The sequence below is a fragment of the Halichoeres trimaculatus genome, unplaced genomic scaffold (assembly GCF_033239565.1).
Source record: "Halichoeres trimaculatus isolate MK-OKI-2021-1 unplaced genomic scaffold, fHalTri1.1 fHalTri1_scaffold_16, whole genome shotgun sequence".
NCBI classification, from domain to species: domain Eukaryota; kingdom Metazoa; phylum Chordata; class Actinopteri; order Labriformes; family Labridae; genus Halichoeres; species Halichoeres trimaculatus.
In genome coordinates, this window is record NW_027437194.1 from 6,905,777 (window position 1) to 6,920,826 (window position 15,050).

A 15,050-nucleotide genomic window follows, 5' to 3' on the forward strand; every position below is an offset into this window, starting at 1 on the left:
AAAATCCAGCGACATATTTCTATGTTTGAGTACATAGTGTAAGAAAATAGGTGCTTTTATAAGCTCACGTGAAGTCTGAATCAAATCATAAAATACCTGGGGAGGTAAATGCCTCTGAGTTTTAATTATTTACAACATTTGATCTGAGGTTTTATCCACTGTTTGTTGAGGCTGTTTTTTTTTGCATGTTTTTACATAAACAGATATGGACCTGTGGGTCTGTAATAAAGTATAGAGTAAAGCAGGGGCATTGGGGGTTGGGTACAATGTGTAAAAATGCAAATAAACAATAAAGTGAAAGTAGACTTTGAGGACGAGAAGATGAAATGTATGGTCCTTCAAGTGCCATGTTTGACATCACAAGTATGGAGCAATACTAGGGGTGTAACCGCAGTTTTTTGGTATGTGGCTGATATAGTGTTGGGATGGTATAGGTAAGGGAAAGAGGGAAAAAAAAATCCCATGTCAGAAAATGTAAAAGCTGTCTAATAGTGTCTAAAGTGCAACATCAACAATTCAAGCGTGTAGTTCTGCCCATGATTTCCCCTACATTTTAAATTAACCTAATGGACTCATTAATGTTAAAGGGGCTGTGAGGAGTTTGAAAGTGATCTAGAAAAAAAAATCTCCCTTCCTATATATATGCATGACGGTAATCTACTTTTTAAAATGAGATTATCAGAGCCATTAGTGCTGGTTACTGGTTATTTCAATTCCCTGCTTCTTAGCTTCCAGGTTGGGTCAAACAGGCCCGGATTAATTTATGGCGCGACTAGGTCTCTATGACAACACCACGCTGTCTGATAAAGTTTAGTAGAGAGAAGAGATAAAACAGAGAGATCTGTGTTTCCCCTGCTAAAATTGAATTCTGTGATTAATTTTGTAGTGATGGTGTACACTGGAAAAGGGACAGAAGAGCAGAATAAAAGCTAAACAGGAGAGTGATAGAGCACGAGCTAAAGGCTAATTAGTCGCAGTTATTCTGCAGTGGTCTGTTCAAACTTGAGAGTCTATCAATAAAATGAAGAGTGAGGTTACGTTAGCTCTGCTTGGTAGATGACTGGCAGAACATAGCAAACCAGGATTTACTAACATTACCCGTTTTAGACATGTTTTAGAGCACTGGGCTGCTAGCTGCGCTAAATATGAACGGCTACTAAACCATATACGAACTGACAGTGTTTACTTGTTGTGACGTTAGCCTACAGATACATCAGAGCATTGGGCTGCCGATAGCACTACATATAGCCAGCTACTGCACCGTCTGCTTGATGTCACGTTTCAAACCGTAGCACTAAGCAACTGTACTGTTAAGTCCCTTACTTTGGCGCATTGTATCCAGTAAAAATGTTGTCTTGAACAAAGAAAATTTGTGTCAATCCAATCTCCATTTAATTCCAAAACAAATACACACCTTGTTAAAAGTTATTTTCAACAGTGTGCGAAGACTCCGGGCCACAAGGTGGCGAGGCAGTGGAAGTAAAACAGTTCCTCCTCATAGCTTCTTTAAAAATAAGAAAACATGAAATATAGAACCATGCATTTCCTTGATTTACCCCTCCAAATGATAATACCAGCAGATTTTTTATTTAGTCATCAAATTTTAAAGTTCCATTTGCCACAAAAAATGTAAGTATTTGGTGAATTGTTGGGAAAGTCACTGTATCAGAACCAATGTGTCTGTAGCAGACACGACATGTCGCAGCACACCCTGCGTCATGCAATCATGTTTGCAGCCACTGACAGGACTTTTGATTTGCATTTAAGTTAACCACTAATGAATTTCTCCCATTCTTTTCCTTTTTACAAATGCATTTTACGCAGCCAGCCACAAAGTGCATCACCTATGGTATGTTTCTGGTTTGTACACTCTTGTCTACTCACAGAAGTGGCAATGCAACAAGGCGGCCTCTGTGGGAAGGGGACCTTCTTTTTATATAACAATATTTCTCTATGTCAAAAAAAAAGGATAACGTAATTTGTATTATCTTTATACTAATTTAAACAGACTAGAAAGTTTACATTACATTACATTTTACCATGTCTGTTCTAACCTTAGCCCTTGTGTTGTGTAAAGAAGCTGCCTACATCTTTAGCGTTAGCAAATTAAACACAGTTTTATACCACTTAAAAAAAACAAGCGCTATCCTCCAATGTTGTCTTTCACCTCATAGCTCAGTAATTAGGTCATAGCAGCATAGTGTTTCGTTAATTCAATATAATTTCGGACAATCCTTGAATCTGTTTTACCTGTTGAAATGAAATCTCACTGAGCACTGTGAGTGATGCAGTACAGGCATTATTACAGAAACATCTTTTGAATTTTTTTAGTCAACAACAGGGGCAACAATGGCAGGAAGTAGCACTAAGTCAGCGCCTACAGCATAAAAAGCTAATGTTAGGACCCACTTTAGATTAGGATGAAAAAGTAGAACAGAAGAAGTCACAGCCATGCCGTGTGAACGCTCTGTGAGGCCGAATAAATAATGCAGCAGTACAACAGACCTACACAACCATTTGAGCCAGTGCCACATGAGGTTCTATATCCTGCGGCTCGAGCTAAAGCTTCAGATAACAAACAAATGCTTCTCCAAACTTGTTTGTCTGCTAACTTTAGTCAAGCTCTGATCGTGCACAACAGATAACAGAATCCATGGCAATCTAGAGATGTGCAGTCATCAACAACAACAAGCCAAAGTTGGCGGTGAATCATTCTCATCGCTGACGGTCTCTTCGCCTCTCTAGGTTACAAAGGAAGAATTCAAATTAGTTTCAGTCTGTCTCATGACCTGCTGGAAACCTCTTACTGGAGCTTTAGCTAAAACACTGTCGCATACATTTCATCATACACAAAACTGCACTGTGTCTCATTGTAAACTTGATGTCTACCTGCCTCACATACACCAACAATGTTTGCCTCTGTTTAGCAGTGAGGCAGCGAGCAGGGGTTAATTATTTAGCAGCTTGTGCGGCACAGCACAGCAGGGAGATAGCTGCTCCGTAGAGCTGCAGCAAGTCAGGCTAATGACCAAATGCTGAAACAACACTTGAGACAATACTGGATTTATTTATTTTTCAGGTAGAGGGAAAGCACTGGGACTAAATGAAATGTCAACACTGAGGAAAAACAAGGAAGAGAAAGAGGTCAGGGTGGGCAAAAAGTGTGTGTGGGAGACCGAGAGAATCAGAGCTTTCTATGGCAGCTCTCAGTTATAGACTGAGTTTGGACCTTCTGAACCTTATCACTGTGCAGCCAAAACAGTATAATGAGGCTGCATGAGTTCAAAACTGAATCTTTTTTAAAGATAATTAATCAACACTTAAAACTGAGTTAATTCTTTTATGTAACCCACTTGGATTTTATAAAGACCAGTCTGCTGGAGTACTTGTACATCTTGAGGGTGATAATTAACGCTGACATAAAAACAAAACAAATCTTAATTTCATGACAAGTTTAGTTTCTTCAAAATCAGCTTGAGTTTTTAGTCAAAACTAACAAATAGCCCTTAAGTTAACAAAAATAACATTAGTGCCTGGTGCTAGAATTAACCCTGAAGGTCTTACACTGTATGTATGAGTGCGCCATATTATCCACAGCTAGCCAAACGACCTCCTCTTGCACATGCTAAAAATAACAACATTTCTCCACAATGAGCAAATCATCACTTTTATTGCAGATTTAGAGACTTTTTTGTGAAATATATTTGTCAAATATCATGTAAAATGTTGAATGTTTTATCAAAATTTTACATATCTAAATTTTAAATGTTATAAATAAATTTCCTGGTTCCAAATATTAAACTATATTTCTAAACATTTAGTTTTTATTCTAAATATTAAGTAAAGATTTCTAAATGTCAGCTAAGACAAAGAAGATGAAAATAATGCTAATTTAAGATTTCTAATTCTTAAGTAAAGATTTCTAAATCTTTGCCAAAGTGTCTAAATATTTTAAGATTCTTAAATCTTTTGTAAAGTTTTCTAAATTTTGAGAAAAGATTTTTAAAAATTAGCTTAAGTTTTTAAATACATAGTAAAGATTTCTAAATCTTTGCCAAAGTTTCTACATAATTAGTTAAGATTTTTAAAATCTTTTGTAAAGAATTCTGAATCTTGAATAAAGTTTTTTTTTATTTGTTAAAATTTCTATGTAGTCAAGATTTCTAAATCTTTGCCAGTTTCTAAATATTTAGTGAAGGTTTTTAAATATTTAGTTAAGATTTCTAAGTCTTGAGATTTTTTTTTTAATTTGCTATTTTTTTTAATTTGCTAAAATTTTTAAATACTGAGTCAAGAATTCTAAATCTTTGTCAAAGTTTCCACATAATTAGTTACAATTTTTTAAATCTTATTTCAAAATCTTGAGTAAAGATTTTTAAAAATTTGCTTACATTTCTAAAACTTTAGCAAAGGTTTTTAAACCCATACTGAAGACTTCTTGACAATCGCTAAGATTTTTAAATATGAAGTCAAGATTTCTAAATCTTGAGGTACAATTTGTAAATATTTAGCTAATATGTAAATTCAAGCTCCCGCCTGCTGGAAGCACCGAAACAAAAGTTTGACAGTGACCCAGCCAAGTGAGTTTTGAGAACGCCAAGCTCTACTTCTTCGACGACAGCCACAGGATTTTCAACAGCCCCATCATGGAACTTCGTACATTTCTTTTCTAACAGCTGATCTAGCCTACTGTGTTTGACATTCTCAAAATCCCGATTGGCTGGATCGCTTCCTCAAAGTTTTATATTGGTGCTTTCAGTGGGTGGGAGTGTGAATTTGCATATTGGCTCAATATTTACAAATCTTTGCCCAAGATTTAGAAATCTTACATACATATTAGCTAAATATTTAGAAGTCTTTGCTCAAGATACATAAATCTTTGTTAAAGATTTAAAAATGTTGACTAAATATGTAGAAATCTTACCTAAATATTTAGAACAAAAACTAAATGTTTCAAAACCTAGCTTAATATTTAATACAACATTCAACATTTATACATACTATTTGACGAAAATATTTCACAAATATTTCTCTAAATCTGCATTAAAAGCAATATTTCAGAGCTACATATGGAGAACTGTTGCTATTTGTAGTGTGTGCAACTTTACGATCGGCGCCCATAACCCTCTCTCATTGTTCCATATGTTCCACTCTTCAGAGTTCAGCTGCTGCATATTTTCACGTGCTGTTTTCATAATTCTGCCCCTAAGCATATTGTTTAACACACAAACATCATTCCAACAATGGATACTAACTTGGCCTTGATGCAACACGAGATGTTAACCATGTATAACCCCTAACATGCATGAGAGCTGGAGCACTAACTGATGCCTGAAATCTCTTTGCAGTAAGGCATCTCTTAAGGGCAATCTGTAAACCAAGACAGCATCCGGGGGGACATTTTACCACACACCACTGGCTCATGTTACTTATCTTATGTCTAATAAAACCACCAGATATCAGAGTTAAGCAAAAGAATTCTGGGAAATTTTGCCAGGCTGTGGGATCCTGACAAATCCGCTTTCTTAATCAGGTTTTGGGACCAACAAAAATGACAGTAATTCCATTTAGACTCATCAAAAAATTTACAGTAACATCCTGTATTATTCTTGTGTACTTGTGAGTGGCTTGTAAAAGGAAAGGGCCCAAGGCAGCAACCTCTACTCAAGAGAAAGAGTAAGACCTATAGGTGTTTTTATGCCATAGTCTTTGGATCACTGAGGGTCACAAGAAGAGTTTATGGCACAGGGCATCCAAGCAAAAACAATGTTTTATATTAGACCAATAAATGCAGATGAAAAGCAATTAGTGAATCTGTGTCAGTAAGCCAGTACCTCCCTTGAGGTCCATTGAGAAGCCAGCTCGCCTGCAATGAAGCCAACCAGTGCAGCGTTACCACTCGGGCTGGTGGCATCAAAGGTGACACAGAACGGACAGTCAGTGGATGATCCTGCCACTATTTCTCCAGAGAAGCCCTTCTCCCTCCAGAAAGCCTGAAAAGAAACATAAAACTTTAAATCTCTTGGACTCATTTGTTGGTTTCCATCGCCTACAAGCTCAGTAATGCATCTGAATAAGAGTGAATTGCACTGAAAATTACCAGGAGCCTTATTTCTATGACATGAAACATCCTTTACCTGAGGAATTCATTTAATTATGTGGGTGGCTTGTTGCGCTTGCCTCATTCAGATGCATTTTACATTTACATTGCAAGATAAAACATTGGATTGAATGGCGTTGCTCTGTAAGCATCCTTGAGAAAGCTAAGGAACTTCTCATAATGTATGGGCACTGCAGAAGCTCTCATCAGTGATTGACAGTGTTGTAAGTTAAACAGGATTCAACAGAGAATGAAAAAAAGTACAAGTAGAAGCGTTTTCTCTTATAATAAGTTCTTAAGTACTGTTCAACAACTTACGGCTAAAACGTGTACAGACATCAGCAACTTGTCTTGTAGAGCAGTGTGAAACATTTGGTCTTGAAGCTTGTACAATAAGCTTTTCTTCTTGTGTTTCATCAAGCTCTGAGTGCTGTCCAAGTCACCAAAGTTAGAATCTTTTTCACAGTTTGAAGAACATAATACATGTGTCAGGAGAGTGTCTGCCACTTATAACAGCAGTGTTAATTGATTTGCTTCCATTATGCAGAGGCAGTGCAATCACAGGCAGTGGTTGAGGTAAAGACGCCCAGCATTCAAAGATCTCAGTGCAAGAAATATGAATACATACAATTAGAATGTAACTCTATGGTGCTAACAAGAGGCATAACCTTGTATGAGGCTGATTCTATAACTCTAATATATGATGTGAGGACAGCTTTATAGTGCATCCGTGTTTAATGGCATGAGGCCTTTTAGAAGTCTCGTGAAATATTCAGCATTTGTCCCTCTGCACACGCTAGCCTGCTGGTAACTGTGTGACTGTATGTTATGGTAAGCAACAGAGCATTTGGGGCAGTGCAGACTGTTTGGAGATTGCATCAAATGACATTTCACTCTGACATTTCCAAGCCATGCATAGTTGCTTCTTTTGGGTGACCTCAGTCTTAATATTGGGATAGATCAGCAGTTTTTGTATCAGTTCAGACTAGTGTAGCTTTATTAGCATGTGATCGTGTGTATGCAGGTTTGTGTCTGAATGCATTTTTTTTTAAATGAGTTTTCATTTATTAATTCACACTGTAAGTGAATGATGACTGACGGTTTGTTCTTTTTAAATTATCTGGCTTGCCTGTGCATATTGACTTGATAATTGATCACAGTAAACAGTTCTGCTGACTAGTTTAACGTAAATACGCTTTATTGCAGTTTCAACTTTTGACATCTAAGTCTACGGATCTGAAATTAAAAAGAAAACCCTAAACTTACTTTGCACTCAGATAGGTGTTAGCCAATTTGCAAAAGCAACAACGCAAATGCAAAAGCCACAACACAACAGATTTACAGCTACAACGGAAGTGAAGAGGACATTTTTCCAGACCCTAGCTGGGTTTCCATTACACCTAGAATTGCGCAAAACCTAAATATCGCAATAAAGAAACAGTAATGGAAACACCACATTTTTGAAAAATCTCTCAAATTTCATTAGGTGAGGTGGTTTGTCAGAAATTTGGATACTGAACTTTGTCGCAAAAGTGCAATGGAAACACCTATTCTGCAAAAATATGTCAAGTTGTCATAACAACGCTCCTTCCTCACCTCCTTGTACGTGTCCACTGCCAGCGACTCCTTTTATCAGCTCTGCTCTTATTTATATGTTCAATGCAGGGTTAGGGTTGTTTGTGTTTGTGTTTTTGTTTTTGACCGACACTTGTGAAGGCATCAGGATGGCTGTGAGCTGGTCAGAGTCTGTGAGCAGCAGGAGGAAGGGGTGGAGGTGTGTGTGTGTGTGTGTGTGTGTGTGCTGGAGATGATGATTTTCATTCAGTGTTTTGTTCCTGTCTTTTTGAGTTAGCGTGACCATGGGCGAAAGTTTGACCAGAGAATTAAAAACACTAATGTTCATGAATCAGCATCATCATCAGTGCAGGATCTGGACGGACATTACATCTTACTTTACTCAAGTTGTGCGCAATTCTAGTCGTAACGGAACAGCCGGCAAGGCGCAAAGAAATATCGCTTTTATTTTGCGAAAAGTGTAATGGAAACCAAGCCAAAGAAAAGTTGTGAAAGTAAGTTAATGACAGTTTTCTTTCATGACTTAAGCGATGATAAATATTGCTGTAATGCTAATGTTAATACAGAAATATAACAACTATGAAGGATATCACAAGGTTAAACCCCTAGGAAGCTATATTCACCATAGATAAAGTTAATTATTTACTTACTTTTACAACTTTTTGTGTCTGTTTAGATAAGTAACCTCTTTTAACTTCCATTGTGGCCTTACTTCAGGTGTATTGTCAGTTTTGCATTTGTTTTGTCAGTTTTGTATTTGTGTGTTTTGCTCTTGCACTGGTGTTTTAGCTTTTGCAAATTGTCTGACACCCTCTGGCCCCCGCCTTTGGAACAAATTAAGGGGCCAAATTTCTCATTTGATTTTTTTTTTCCTTTAGATTTAATAAAGGATTAAAGTAGCAAAATCATTCTGAATCACACAACATTTAGGACTCTTGGCTGTTATTTTTGTTTGTTTCAGTTTTTTTTTTACAGAGATCTCAGCTGTCCTGCCAAAAGAAAACTGTCAGGGAGGCCAATTTGTATGATCAACAAGCGTGAAGTAACACGGCACATCTTCATCCAATTCTGAACCTCAGAAGACAGTCAGAGGAGGAGAAGCAGACCCTGGCAAATCCAACGCTCAGCATGCTGGATTCGTTTGACCAAGTACTGCAAACACACACACACATCGCAGCGAGGATCCTGCCCTTGGCATTGCTGTATGAGCACCCTACATGGTTACAGATGCAACTCTATTGGATGTTGTTCAGGTAGACAAAAGGCTCTGTTGACCCCAAAACAATCCACAGCTGGAGTTGGACAGGTTTTCCTTCAGACATTGTCCCTCAGACTAAAGAACGTGCAAACTCCACTCAAGCTCCATATATAATGCAGAGAGGATGCATCTGCAGCGGGTGTTGCCTTGGCAAATAACAAAGCAGCGAGAAACATCGTCACAGATAAGAGTAAACATGGACCTAACTCCTAGCTTAAGGCTTTCTCTAAGGCCTTGGACCTCAGAACAAGCAGTGCTTCTAGGTTTGTCCATCGTGAAGAGGAGGCGGGAAACTGAGTGATGCAGACAAAGCAAACTCCTTCAGCTTGCACAAGTACTGTGAGTAAAGAGCGTACTGGTTGAACTGTTTAGTCTGCTCGGTTTCTCTCTTTTTACATACGAACAAGATGTCTGCTGCCATCTGCTATCAAAGGGTGTGATTTCTACTTGTCAGGAATTTAGGGGAAGGTTCATTCAGAGCTGCTGTCTCTGAACAGCACAGGATGCAACATGGCAGATTTCATGACTTAACTGATTTTACTTTCTTTCAGGAGGAATTGAACCAGTCTGTAACATCTTGAAACATTTATATGCATAGCACACTTCCCTTCAACCGGTACTTAAACAAATGGCTCTGCTACTAACTGTGACCATCAATTAACAGATGTGTGGACTGCATGTAATTTGCTTTAGTCCACATGTAATTCAATTTCATTTATTCATTTAAAGTGACAATGCATGTTAATTAACTTTTCAGCATAGTGTCCATGGAAATATGCAATCAGGCACATTTTCATCTGTTGTTCCCTGCAAGTTATAGCTTGATCAAGGTATGACTCTTATTACACCCACTGTCTCAGAGGTAAAAACAAAGAGGGCTGATCAAAAATGCATAGACACAGCAAGTGTTTTAACAAAAACTTACCTGTAAGTAAAGTCCAATAAAAACTTTCAAGGTTAGAACAACATCCTTGAGGAAACAGTGAAAGCTGCAAGGCTTGAAATGGACATACACACAGCAAAAACAGAGATCTTACCGAGTGTTTTTGTCTTATTTTCAGCAGAAAATGTCTTTTTAGACTAAATATGAGCCACATTCACCTGACCATTCCAGAAAAATGTCTTGTTTCAAGTTAGATTTTTTCTTTTTAATATTTATTTTATTAGAAATAAAAGAAACAACCAACATGTTAACCCCACCAAGATGTCAAAATAACAAAAATAATACAAAATAATAAGAAGAAAATAAAAACATTGCAAATACTAAGTAAAATAGCAGTGAAAATAACTGATAATTCTTATAATAAATCACACTTAAAGAATAATAAATAAATGATAAAAAATAAATAAAAATGAAAAATAAAAAATGTACAAGACAGCTGCACACAGAAATAAGATTTGCTCACTGTGATTGTCAAACAGTACATTAGTCATCCAAAGACCAAGTTAGATTTTTTAAGCAGATTTTTTTTTACTTGTTACAAGCAGTTCAGACCTTATTTTAGTCTTGAAATAACTTTTAACAAGACATTTTTCTGGACTGATCAGTTGAATGTGGCTTGTATCAAGTTTAGTAAGACAATTTTGTCTTAAATCAAGACAAAAAAAAATATGATTATTTTCTTTTTTTGAATTTATTCAACAAACTGAGGGGTGCAAGAAAATAAAGAGAGGAGAAAGGAAACAAGGGAACTTGTCCTATCATTCAGAGCTTCACATGCAGCAACATCATTTAATGATTCAGGAATACTAATAATCATGATACATGTTAGTTAAAAATGCTTTCTCAGCACTCAATGGCTTTACTAGGTGAAAAAAAAAAAAAAACAAGAAATAAAATAACAATAAAAACGTCAGCTCTTTGTGTCTGCACATGTGCATTGTGTCAGACTGTACACATCCGACTGTAAACCTTTCAACTGCCTCAGCTCAGTCAGTCCTACCAGAAACACTAACTTGATTTTTGCTGTTTTTGAACAATATTATGAGAATTGTCTGAATGTGTCTCACCATGGACTGTATATAGAGTGGACAGCGTGGTTCCACCATTTACCATTGCACGATTTTGAAGCCAAAATACCCCCGTCACAGGCGCTGCAATTGGTAGCAGTTGTGCAGCCAGAGTGTGCACAGTAGAGGCTGTGAGGGATTCTGGGAGAATCTGAGTGGAGCCAGGTGACAAAATCAACAATCATTTTCTTTCTTTCCTGAGTCTAATCACTTCTTGACTCTGCCTCCTGACATATTTTACAATCCCTGATAAAAATACACAATAATGGCAGCTGTCAATCATCATTAAATGCAACGCAAAACCTTGTTTTTAACCTCTAACTAACAAATGAAAACAAAACTATTCAGAAAAAAAAAATGGACCTGGATACAAGGCAGCCAAATGATGTCTTCAAATCATCACAACAATCAGATGTGAGAAACATTTCTACCAGGTGTATTTATTATATAAAGTTTGACCACAGCCCATCTGGAATGACTGGGAAGACAGATTTTTTGACCTGTACTGCAACAAGCCACCAGGGGGAGCAGTTTTTATGGCGACCTCACTCACGAGCCAAGCAAGATAACATTCTTTTTTTTTTTTTTTTTTTAAAGTCTATGTATGACACACTTAGGGAAAAAGTAAAGTACTTCGCTTGGTCATGATTTAGAAAGATCTCTGAATCATCAAAATGGTAAATGCCACTGTGAAAGACAATCAACGCCTCCTGGACCTAAAGGCAATCAACAGGTACCTGCTATTTGCAGACACAGTGCTGTTGCTCACCACACCAGTGAGGTCTCTAGTTGACTCAGAAGTGAAGTTAATGATGTGAAGTAAGTTAAAAGCTCTTCTAAGAAACCTGAAATAATGTAGTCGAGGACCTTTACAAAGGTAAATACCCTTCAGCTCAGTTAACTTATCCACTTGGTGTTCATAATGACAATGCATGTGTCAGAGCCTGGTTTTGTACAAGATGCAAAATAAACAAGTCAAGATCTAAATGTTATTACGTGTGTCCCTGCCTGACTGTGTTCTATGCAGGTGTTCAGATAGGTGCCTACTGAAACTTATTCAAAGAAAGTCTTGCAGGAACTTCAAACAATAAAGGTTTATAATTGAAAATCAATTTCATCCCAGGGATTTATTCTACAGATCTAGATGTAATGTTAAAACGAGCTTTATGAAGTCTCTGTTTTGTCCAAGAACTGCATATTACTAGCAGTAAATTGGTGAGACTTCAATCTGCAAGATTTCCAGCTTGTAAAACAGGGTTGACTGGTGCAAAAGATAAAAAGGTAAGACATTACAGTCCCAGAATGCAGGCCTGCTCATGATAGCTTCATTCTCAGATAAGAAAGCATCTCAAAGTTAGCGTCCAGGAGGCAGACATCCCGTTTTAAGTGTAGGCTTGTTTTTCCTTTTCTTGTAGTCAGGGCTGACCAGGCTTGCCCTGGACTAGCCTCTGGCTCTGCTGCTCAAGTCTAAATGCTGCTGGATGACTCAATACACCAAGCTGCTTACGCTTTTTTTTGCATGAACTTACATCCCATCAATGAATCATCTTTGCCAGGTTAATGTGCACTTTTGTCCAACAGATTGTTGTGGATTTTATGCTTGGTTACACCTGGGGGGACATATAATACAAAGCATGGTTTGAAGTCATTGAGGTAACTCAAGCGTTAACTCCAGGTTTTCAGTACGACAGGGGTGCTTCACTGGGTTGATCACTCTGATAAACTGTGCTGAACTCCAAACCTGCCCAGGGGCATCTTCAGAGTAAGAGCTCAGGTTGTAGAAAAATCCACCCACTGACTAATTTGTTTGATGGAGCTCTGTGAGTAGATTGTGAGGAGAAGGGGAAGACAGACTGATAGATTAATATGAGGTAAGGATGAACATGCTTTACCATATTATATGTAAGACCAAACGTGATTCTCATTTTGACACGTGTTTTTGTTTATGTTGCATCTGAAGTGTGAGGTTTAAAAGTGTCACATGCCGCAAGGTTTTGTCAGAGTAACAAAACACTTTCAAGGAGTCATCAAAGTTAGATCTACTGCAACCTAATCAGGTAACAGTGATATAAGACAATGTCATTTCTACAGTAGCCAGTGGGTGTCAAGTGATTTCCAAAAGCTACAACACAAATGCAAGAGCAAAAATAAGAATGCAAAAACTGCAACACAAATGCAAAAGCTACAAGAAAAATGCTAGGGCAAAAACACAAATGCAAAAGCTGCAAAACAAATGCAAAAACTACAACACAAATGCAAGAGCAAAAACACCAATTCAAAAGTGACAACACAAATGCAAAGGCCACAGCACAGTTGCAAGAGCAAAAACACAAATGCAAAAGCCACAGCACAGAGCTGCAATACAGATGCGAGACCTACAACACAATGCAAAAGCTGCAAAACATATTTAAAAGCTACAAAACAGATGCAAGAGCAAAAACTTAAAGCTACAACACAAATGCATTCGCAAAAACACAAATGTTAAAACTACAACACAAATGCAAAGCTACAACACAGATGCAAGAGCAAAAACACAAATGCAAAAGCAGAAAAACAATCTGAAAAGCTATGACACAAATACAAAAGCCACAGCACAGTTTCAAGAGTAAAAACACAAATGCAAAAGCTGCAACACAAATGCAAACGCTACACCATAATTGCAAAAGCTGCAACACAGATGTTAGGGCAAAATCATGAATGCAAAAAGTGACAACACAAATGCACAAGCTGCAACAGGAATGCAAGAGCTGCAAAACAAATGCAAAAAGCAACAATACAAATGCAAACGCCACAAAACAAAAGTTAAAGGGTCAGTAATCCCAATGGACACAGAAAAGTTTGAAAAGTATTTTTTTTTTTTTTTTGTATCTTCATCTATGATAGGGGTCTAACCTTTTTATATCCTTATAGCACTTACATCTTTTTTTACATGATTAATTTTTCATGTTATATTAAGCTTTAGGAATCAAGAATTAGTGTTCAAGCCACATTTATCATAGCTGAAGGTTAAAAAACAAACAAACAAACAAACAAAAGAAAAAAACGATCACTTACCTACTTTCACAACTTTTTCTGTGTCTGTTAGGATACTGGCAAACGTACACTTAAGCTTTCACTCTTGGCTTGTTTTCTAATCTGTCAGTTCTTCCTTCATATTTGCAAACACAGATGTGCTGATTTTAGGCTATTAAGAGTAGTTTAGAAATGGTCTTAGTCAAAAAAATTAATGTTCAGTTTTTTTTCTTAATGTGTTGGCACAGTCACCAGGCAATGACCTCCACCATTATCATCGTTATTTTTTCTGTAATTTTGGAGCAGACCACTGGCTAAAAAAATGTGTCGCTCTGGTACAAACATACAAAAACATTAAAACACCCTCAGCTGACAAACATGGAGAGACAACCTGCCTCTGCTGAGAGTTTGTCTTTTAGAGCTTGTTAAGCCTCAGAGGCATTGCTGTGTTGGGGTTTTGATAAATGATAAATGAGATGAGATGACATACGTGCTAATTATAGAAACATGGACTTGAGATTTTTGATTTGGGACATTTTTATTAGAATTGTCTCTGACAGTGAGAAGAAAAGAAAGTATTTTGCTTACAAAGATAGCACCTTTGGAGCACTGAATAGAAAAAAAAAACTGTGAAAGAATTGAGAAAAAAAACACTGCCACCTGGGATTAAAGGTGATCAAGAGATACGTGCTTCCTGCAGAATCAGTGCTGTTGCTCACCACACCAGTTGAGTCTCCAATTGACTGGAGATCAGTCAATGATGTGTGTGGGTTAGAAGCATTTCTGAGAACATGTCCTCAGTATTCATCTCTACCTGGTATTCGGTATTTACAATGGATGAGCCAGAGCCTAGTTCTGTACAGGATGAACTAGATCTGTTCCTTGATTAATGTACCCTCACAACCCAAATTGCTTTTTTATACGCTTGAGTTGAAAGGAAATTGGGAAGCTTTTCTCACCCCGTGCCTGTGAGTTAAATATTAATGGGAGAAGACAACAAACAAATAGCCAAAGCTACAGTAGCTCAGTGATGACAGCAATCAAATACAGCTATCTCAAAATGCTCAAGATCAAACTCTTAGTTCAAGGAAGATT

The 15,050-nt window shown here is 37.3% G+C and overlaps 1 protein-coding gene across 1 annotated transcript in view; it reads right to left on the minus strand.

The window, feature by feature from the left end:
• LOC141805612 (putative flavin-containing monoamine oxidase A) overlaps positions 1–15,050 on the minus strand; it is a 75,608-nt gene that overhangs the window by 23,540 nt on the left and 37,018 nt on the right. The window contains exon 9 of the mRNA XM_074690737.1: positions 5,835–5,993. Coding sequence (XP_074546838.1) covers positions 5,835–5,993 — 159 coding nt within the window. The remainder of the gene's footprint in view (positions 1–5,834; positions 5,994–15,050) is intronic.